Source organism: Leuciscus leuciscus, assembly GCF_965113295.1.
Source record: "Leuciscus leuciscus genome assembly, chromosome: 6".
NCBI lineage: Eukaryota > Metazoa > Chordata > Actinopteri > Cypriniformes > Leuciscidae > Leuciscus > Leuciscus leuciscus.
The window spans coordinates 8269032-8278946 of NC_138730.1; the positions used below are offsets into that span (position 1 = coordinate 8269032).

Consider the following 9915-nt stretch of genomic DNA (forward strand, 5'->3'; position numbering starts at 1 on the left):
CATTCCCATGTTTGTTTTTGTTTTGTTTTTTCTCTTGGTCTTTTCAGAGGCTTTTTGGCCATAGCTTCCAATAGTAAATGCACTCTTAAAAATAAATGTAGGGTGAATGCAGGTAAAGTGGGCCGTTTAGTTTGATTTACTGTGCTCAATGGGTTAACACTTTAAGAGCATGACAATGGCCTTTAAAGATCCACTATTTCTTTAAATGATCAAATGGTTTTGGTTGATGCAATATGACACTGGAGGGTGTGGCTACATCTCAGGGGAGGACACCCTTATTGTTGAAGGTAGACATAACCTCTGACATAAGATTTTATTAAATATGATAAAACGTATAATTTAAGGTAACAGATTGTTTTGGCTTTATAGTGGTTCTTAATAAAGTTATTTTCCAGCTAAAGTTAGTTTCGATTGATTCGCTTCCGTAGCAACGATCATTTGTTATTAAATTAGGGGCCGCCAAGACGACACCATTCTCTCTACACAGACTATAAACGAGAACCTGTGAGAAACGCTGATGGCGTTCACATGCGCATTAAGAATTGGTTCTATAGTTATGTGCGTTTCAATATATGTGCGCAGGTTTGGAATTCCCTACAAACCAAGCCTAAATAAAGTACTGGTCTTTCCTTTATACATTTTGATACAGTATTTTATTTGATCACTTCGGGGTAGGTACGCAAAATGAATTTCTCGCCAACGCTTTAACTGTAGAGTGGTAAAGTTGGCACTTCAGCACTGCGTTGTCATCGGGTCCAGGCGAAGGTCCTTCGTCAGATCTGGATACGGCCTGGATCCGGCAGGCTGTGGGAAAACCTCGGGATAAACAAAGACACTAAAATTAGCGTAGATGCCATTCTTCTTATGATGTAACGAGTAGATCAGGATTTATGGGAAGTGTTCCCGGTTCCGGCTGACCAAATCTATGCAGCCTAACATTGAATTATAGAAGTCTATAATGTATTATGTGAATGCTAGGTCAAAAAGATGTGTCTTTAATCTAGCTTTGAACTGACAGAGTGTGTGTGTCTGCTTCCCGGACAATGTTAGGAAGACTGTTCCAAAGTTTTGGTGCTAAATAGGAAAAGGATCTACCGCCAGCAGTCGATTTTGATATTCTAGGTATTATTAACTGGCCGGAATTTTGAGATCGCAATAGACGTGAAGGACTATAATGCGTTAAGAGCTCGCTCAAGTACTGCGGAGCTAAACCATTTAGTGCTTTGCACTATGTACGATGTTTAATAGGCAGCCAATGCAGTGTTGACAGAACCGGGCTAATATGGTCATACTTCCTGGTTCTGGTAATTCAATTCAATTCAATTCAAATTTATTTGTATAGCGCTTTTCACAATACATATTGTCTCAAAGCAGCTTTACAGAAAGTGTATTTCAAAAAAATGTACATAGAAAAATACAGTTAGTTAATCATGCATTAATTTAGGGCATAACATATCGCCGGCGTCGAGTCGTCGCCGGTAAGAACTCGAGCTGCTGCGTTTTGAACTAGCTGTAGTTTGTTTATTAAGCGTGCAGGGCAACCGTTTTTGGTACGTATCCTAGAGACAAAGACAAATTAATGATATTAAGAAGAGGATCTATGACCTCTGGGAGCATCTCTCCACGTAGCTTAGTCGGAATAGGGTCTAACATACGTGTTGTCGATTTAGATGAATTAACGAGTTTGCAAAATTCTTCCTCTCCTATAGCAATAAATGAATCAAATTTTTCCTCAGGGAGACTACAATGCACTGCCTGATTCGATACTGTAGTAGACGATTGCATAGTTATAATTTTGTCCCTGATATTATCACTCTTATAAGTGAAGAAGTTCATAAAGTCATTACTGCTGTGTTGCTTGGAAACTTCTGGGCTTGAAGCTTTCTTTTTCGTTAGTTTAGCCACCGTTTCAAATAAATACCTAGGATTATGTTTATTTTCTTCTAATAGGGTTGAAAAATAAGCAGATCTAGCAGCTTTTAAGGCCTCTCTGTATGCAATCGAGCTCTCCTTCCATGAAATCCGAAATACCTCTAGTAAGGGAAACTAGGCTGTTCGTGGGAATTTTCCCATTCATTTAAGTTGCCATTGTCGGCCTAGGCACTCGGAGGTCCGCGTGCTCGAAATGGACGACACGAGCTGCTTAACCTAATGGTGACGTGGACGTTTTGTAAAATCGCATATAAAGTGGCCAAAATTACCATAAATTACCATAGGCCCTGTGTGGACGCCTCTGGGGGTGCCAGTGCACTACGGGGAGGTCCACCAAGTGCTTTTGGGGTCCGCCAACTACCTACTCTTCACCATAGTCCTCCTCAGTGCCACGAAGCACCTATTTTGACGCCTAACCACCTATCCTCTTCTTCATTGCCACGAAGTTCCTATGGGGTCCCCTGACCACCTACTCTTCACCATAGTCCTCCTCGTTGTCCACGAAGTGCCTATTTTGACCCCTAACCACCTATCCTCTTCTTCATAGCCACAAAGTGCCTATGGGGTCCCCTGACCACCTAAACTTCACCATAGTCTTCCTCGTTGTCCACGAAGTGCCTATTTTGACCCCTAACCACCTATCCTCTTCTCCATTGCCACGAAGTGCCTATGGGGTCCCCTGACCACCTAAACTTCACCATAGTCTTCCTCAGTACCACGAAGTGCCTATTTTGACCACTAACCACCTATCCTCTTCTTCATTGCCACAAAGTGCCTATGATGCCCCCTGACCACCTAAACTTCACCATAGTCTTCCTCATAGTCCACGAAGTGCCTATTTTGACCCCTAACCACCAAGTGTTTTTTTGTGTAGACGTTCCCCTCTCTGTATGTTTTTGGGGGCCGTGTGAGGCAGCTTTCTATGAAGTTTCGGGCCCCTAGCACCTCCAGGGGCCGAACGAGGTTCAGAGTGGTCCGATTGCCCCGAAATTGACACATACGTCCCGTCACGGGCCCCTGGGACGGTGTCCAGAGTTCCGTGTCCCTCTGACCTTTTTTCGCGCTAATTGGCCACCAACAGCCCTATGGAATAAGTTGCAGGTGGGACGTCAAACAAACAGGGGCCAAAAGGGGTCGAAAGGTCGCAGCGACCCCAAATTCGACACGGTGGTAGTCCAGGGGCCCCCGGTTCTAGATCCTGGATTTGGTGGTTCTAGATCGGTTCTAAGTATGTGTTTCAGCAAAACGACTTGATGGAAAGGCCCGATCGGCCCGAAATTGACACATGCGTCTCGTCATGGGCCCCGGGGACGGGTTCTAGAGTTCCGTGTCCCCGTCCGCTCGTTTGGCCGGAAAAAGACCCCCTTGACCTGGAAGCGCCTGTGAAGTTTGAACTGAATAAGTTGCACGTGGGAGGGCGGAAACACAGGGGTCGAAAGGTCGCAGCGCCTCCAAATTCGCCACCCTGGTAGTCGAGGGGCCCCCGGTTCTAGATCCCGGATCGCAGGGTTCTAGATCGGTTCCAAGTGTGTCTTTTTGCAGTGCGAAATTCTCCTCCCTTTGGTTCACTTTGACCATATGTCTGTCTATGTGTGCGAGAGGGCCTGCATTAATTGGACCATGTGCTTCGTGAAAGGTGGACAGAAAGGTCCGATTGGCCCGAAATTGACGTATGCATTATGGACCATGGCAAGCAGACTTTGGGACAAAAGGAGAACTAAAACGAGGATCAATATCGGCGTGGTGTTTTCGAGATGCCGAGAGCTCCACGTCCGTGACAAACTTCGACTTGACAGAGACGTCTTGCATGCACTTTATTAGACAGGTGAGCAAATGTACATAAAAGTAATCAATGTTATATAGCTCAACATGATGAAATGTTAGAATATGATCAGTATGTTATTCTAATGTTCATCTAGCTTACTGCTAGTCTCATACAGACAAACAAACACATAGAATAACATTATAACTTTCAACACACTCAAATGCAGTTTAGTGTGATAGTGTAGACCAAGTGAAACAGCGCTGCGTTACCTCACAAGTTTAATTCGCCAAATAAACTGACTTGTTAACCCTTTTCCACCAAGGCAGTGCTGGTGCTGGTTCGGAGCTAGAGCCTAGTTTCAAATCGGTTCTTTGTTTTTCGACACCCAAAGCACCAGCTCTGAACCAGGAAAAGTGGTACTTAAGTAGCACCAAAACATTGCTGGTCTAGAAGTATGAACCGCTTGCGTCAGGGGCTGGGGGCGGGGTTACCGTGACCAACAAGACGAACAGAAACTTGTCACCGCCATTTTTCAAATAGCAGCTCATCGAGCTAATAGCAGCTTGATTGTAATCTCCGTCTATGCAAGTTACGGCGAGCTGCACGAACACGTTGGATTCGCCGTGTTTGGATGCCGATGTAGGTTCGCAAAGCCATGAGCATCAATAGTAACGCAACGACCTCCATTGTTGATGGAAGGCTTGTTCGAGATGCATCGGAGCGGCACGGACCGATCGGAGCTGCGGGAGTGTTTGGAGAGCATACGACTCCTTGAGCTTTTGGATCGCTTTCGCAGTGCTTTGATGTCATGAGCCGATCGGTCTGCGAGAAGCCGAACCATCTCGAACAAGCCTGGTGTGTTTGTGTTTGGCGCTGCCACGCTAGCGTTGCTGGGCAACATGAGATGTATACAGTGACGTAAGATCTGCCTCTCTGGTGGCTCTTTGGCCTTGTGGAAAGGCAAACCGGATCTTAGAGAGCTCGTCAGTCGAACCAACTCCGGACTGGCTCTGGCTCTGAACTGGCACCCGGCTCATGCTGGTGGAAAAGGGGTATGTGTGAGTATTAATTCAGCACTTGCGGGTAGATCGGTAGAAGGAAATGTCCTTATTCCTTTATATCTGCGGGACTCGCATGTGGCGCTGATATCTGTCTCTCATTAGCAATCGCGACCTGCTTCATACCACAGTCATGTTAAAAACATCAATGTATTCACTCATCCATAAACATTATTAGATCCTTCGGCATGACGACAAGTTCCATAATTCCGCTTATGCGTCATCAACCTACACCTTTTTTATTGTAAGAGGTTAGCAAGCCTGGTTAGTACCTGGATGGGAGACCTCCTGAGAAAACCAGGTTGCTGCTGGAAGAGGTGTTCGTGAGGCCAGCAGGGGGTGCTCACCCTTGGTCTATGTGGGACCTAACGCCCCAGTGTAGTGATCGGGACACTATACTGTCAAAGAGCACCATCCTTCCAATGAGACGTTAAACCGAGGTCCTGACTCTCTTTAAAATCCCAGGATGTCCTTCGAAAAAGAGTAGGGGTGTAACCCCGGCATCTTGGCCAAATTTGCCCCTTGGCCTCTGTCCATCATGGCCTCCTAATCATCCCCATACACTGATTGGCTTCATCACTGTCTCCTCTCCACCATTAAGCTGGTGTGTGGTGGGCGTTCTGGCGCAATATGGCTGCCGCACATTGGTGGTGGTTGAGGATATTCCCCCTTCCATGTAAAGCGCTTTGAGTACCCAGAAAAGCGCTATATAAATGTAACGAATTATTATTATTATTAAAATGTAGATGCAGAATATAACGCTTTAAAATATGGACACAATTTAAGTTAATTTACAGTGTGCAACAGACAGAAAAAAAGTTTTACAATATGGTTACCATTTTAAATTTTCCTCTTATTGAATTTTTGTTAGCCTATTTGTTGTTGCATGTGTTGTAGTTCCATTTGTAATATGTTGTAGAGTTCATTAAAGGGGTCATATAATGTCATTTTTGTACAAGCTAATATGATTCTTTAGGGTCTAAATTAAAAGTTTGTAATATACTTTAATTAAAAATTCTCATTAGTATTGTAAGAAAACACTAATTTTACCTGGTCAAAAACAGCTCTGTTTTCAGCACGCCGTTTAAGTGCATGGGTCTTTAAATGATAATGAGCTTTGCTCACGTACCCCGCCCCTCTGTTCTGTGCGTACACCGTTTGTAACACAATAACCATAACGCGTTGTTCATTATAAACATGGGATTATGAATTATATTGAGGACGTCATACATAGAAAACATGGCGTAATGTACCCTGAGTGTAAAAATAGCCGCATTCATCGTGAAGCGTGCAAGCGATTTGCAAAGATTAATATAAAGATTAATATAAAGGTTAATAAAACGTTACACTCACTTCAGTTCTTCTGGAGGTGCAGCAGGAACACGAATAGTTGGTACCGATCCTTTTTTCAGGAGCAGCTTCTTAGCAAATAACCAGCTTTTTACTGACCTCATTTGTAAAGCAGTCTATCTATGTGCTTTTGGGTCTGTTAAATATGCGGTGGAATATGTTTGTCTGATGTGTTAATAAATCATGTGTTTTTAAGATCCAGGATCATTTTTGATAAATTAGGGATGGGTCACATTACCTGAAAAGAAATTTGTCTGGAGTGCATGATCTCAAAATGTTTATTGGTATATACCTTGCAAATAACACATATCAACTCTATTCAAAATGAAATATTAAAGTCGGACCTTAAAGTTAACAAAAGTAGTAAAAAGAAATAAACATCTAGGTACTGAATCTAAATGACACGTTTAACAAAAAGTGTCCCACCTTACCTGCATTCAATCAATCGATTTTAACATCGATGCCATAGAAGAATCATTCCCTTAGAAATGTTTACTTCTGCCTTCAAAGACAATTAAATAACAGTCCAATTGCATGTGTAATTGTCAGGCTTGGTACATCAGAGTCTGTAGAAATGGTTTCTTGAAAAAGAAGAACTGTCTGCTATTCACTTATGTGAGATGAATATCTGCTATAAGAAGTGGTGTCAAGCATGAACGTCAAGTGGAATTGTACACTAAGAATTAATGAGTCACAAATGAGCCAACAAATGAAGAGAAGAGGAATCTATGGCAGTACTTCTTTTAATAAACACAAAACAATGGACATAATCTACACTGGAGAACACATTGTGCAATGCAAGACAAAGAACTGAATAAACTGAGTGCTATATATAAACAGGCAAACAAAGGGAGCTAAATGAAACACAGGTGAACTTAATTAGTGACTAACAGACTATCATGGTTAACTTGTAGCTCAACATGAGTTCCTAAAAGAGCAGCCAAAAGTGTGATTGCAAAGGAACATTCTCTCAACCCCAGGTCAGGACTGCACACAGATTAAGTGTTGTAGTATTTTTGTGACTGCAATATTCAGGCTCCACACGGATTGAAGACAACTTTTCAGCTATACGGTGATGCACCTTTGCTGTTTTAGGCTTGTGTTTTTTTTCTCCATTCCATTTTCTCCATCAACTGACTTGATTTAGTAGGTTACAACAAAAAAAAAGTTAAAGCAAAAGTATAGATATTGTCTTTTATTTTACCTGTCCTTGTGAAGAAGTACACTTTAGCATGCTTTAAAGAAGAGTGCATATTATTGAAATTAAACCTATAAAAAAATATATACTTAAGTGCAAGAATGTAATGTAGTTTTCAGACTTAATTGCATGTTTATGCATATTTTAAATGTAAATTAAGCAGTCCTTTGTTTGACTGAAGTACATCTTTATTTGTAATCCATTTCATAATTACTTGTATTGTCTTTGAAATATGGTTAAAGTGCACTGCTGAATGTACTGATATTTACTGTGCATTTATGGTCAACTAAAATATATTTTAATACAATTTATATTTCATCTTATGTAATGCATTTAAAAATATACATGCAATGAAACATGAACTTTATATTTAATATTGAATAGCAAGTCTACTTCTTTAAAGCACAACAACATTTTTTTTAAAAAACATAATGTACTTTTAAAGTAAAACTCTTAGTTTGACATTACTTTTTTTTTCTTCTTTTTTTTGTGTACATGTACTTAATGTCTCTCCTGCCAGCAGAAGCGCTATGATAGCCACCAGAGGGCACTTCTCCCTAGACCTTTTCCATTTCCATAAACCTTTGCCTGCATTACATCCACCTGTATGTCATTGGTTTGTTCATGTTTGTGTGTATATATCATAAGCACTTTGGCTGGCAGGTGTGACACTTTAGTGGCTTTTTATAATTCATCAATGTTATTATCTGCAAGTGGACCTACAGGGTTTTTTATTATTATTATTATTGTATTTTCAAGATACTACAGGTACACATCCAATGCCAATAAGTGCTTTTTTTTTCACAAGGGTACATAGCAATGCAAAAATTATAGAGTTTTCCAGACAGCAACATGGTGTCGGCCCAGATCCAGCCCACATCTGGTACACATGGATTACACACGGCCCAGATGTGGGCCGACACTATGTTGCTGTCTGGGATATGGTTTTCCGTTGCAAACTAATCTGGTTGTGCTATTTTACCTAATGCAACTTCCATTCTCAAAGCTCCCTGCAACAAAGCATTGACCTTTTATCAAAAAATATTACATTCTTAAACCAAACGGCATGATTTCACTGAATCCACTCTTCATTGTAGGCTTTAAAGATCAACATGGAGAAAATCATCCTAATATTCCCTCTGATATTGCTGGTGCTGCATATACAAGGAGGAGAGTTCTCCAAAGATCCAGTTTGTTTGCCTGCCGAAGCTCCACAGCCGGAAGTCGTGGAGTTCGACAACACAATCTATGCCACTTGTGAAGTAACTCCCAGCCCCAATTTGCCACGTAACCAGCCAAAGATCTTTGGGCAAATCCTCTTCAAGCAGCTCTTCCCCAATGGAGATTTAGAAGTGAAAATCAACCTCCGTGGTTTGCCTGCCAACGATCATCAAGAGCGTGCCATGCACGTCCATCGGTATGGAGACCTGAGTCAAGGCAGCATCACTGTTGGTCCTCATTACAATCCAAACGGCGTTGACCACCCTCCTGGAGACCTGGGCAACTTTGCTTCCAAGCAAGGAGTTATAAGGCAGTCCCTGACGCTTCCAGACGCCAAGCTCTTTGGGCCTTATTCCATTCTGGGACGTGCGGTGGTGGTTCATGAGAAGGAGGATGATCCGGGAATGGATTCAGATGAGGAGAGTGCTGGACAGATAATTGCTTTGGGTGTGATTGGTATTACTACTCCAAGTCTGTGGCAGAAGACTGAAGTGCCCCCCAAGGAAAAATGTGGAGGTAGATTCAAATAGGATAATCATGATTTTCCTTGTGTATTCTTTGTATGTGTCCTACATTAAAGTATATTTCATAAAATGAACATTCCCATGTTTGTTTTTGTTTTGTTTTTTCTCTTGGTCTTTTCAGAGGCTTTTTGGCCATAGCTTCCAATAGTAAATGCACTCTTAAAAATAAATGTAGGGTGAATGCAGGTAAAGTGGGCCGTTTAGTTTGATTTACTGTGCTCAATGGGTTAACACTTTAAGAGCATGACAATGGCCTTTAAAGATCCACTATTTCTTTAAATGATCAAATGGTTTTGGTTGATGCAATATGACACTGGAGGGTGTGGCTACATCTCAGGGGAGGACACCCTTATTGTTGAAGGTAGACATAACCTCTGACATAAGATTTTATTAAATATGATAAAACGTATAATTTAAGGTAACAGATTGTTTTGGCTTTATAGTGGTTCTTAATAAAGTTATTTTCCAGCTAAAGTTAGTTTCGATTGATTCGCTTCCGTAGCAACGATCATTTGTTATAAAATTAGGGGCCGCCAAGACGACACCATTCTCTCTACACAGACTATAAACGAGAACCTGTGAGAAACGCTGATGGCGTTCACATGCGCATTAAGAATTGGTTCTATAGTTATGTGCGTTTCAATATATGTGCGCAGGTTTGGAATTCCCTACAAACCAAGCCTAAATAAAGTACTGGTCTTTCCTTTATACATTTTGATACAGTATTTTATTTGATCACTTCGGGGTAGGTACGCAAAATGAATTTCTCGCCAACGCTTTAACTGTAGAGTGGTAAAGTTGGCACTTCAGCACTGCGTTGTCATCGGGTCCAGGCGAAGGTCCTTCGTCAGATCTGGATACGGCCTG

The 9915-nt window shown here is 41.7% G+C and overlaps 1 protein-coding gene across 1 annotated transcript; it reads left to right on the forward strand.

The window, feature by feature from the left end:
• Positions 1-6814: 6814 nt before the first annotated feature.
• Positions 6815-9122, forward strand: LOC309502158 (extracellular superoxide dismutase [Cu-Zn]-like). The gene is made up of 2 exons (XM_082174427.1): positions 6815-7177; positions 8401-9122. Exon 2 carries the CDS (start codon positions 8416-8418, stop codon positions 9052-9054), a length of 639 nt encoding a protein of 212 aa, XP_082030553.1. The 5' UTR covers positions 6815-7177; positions 8401-8415; the 3' UTR covers positions 9055-9122.
• Positions 9123-9915: the final 793 nt, after the last annotated feature.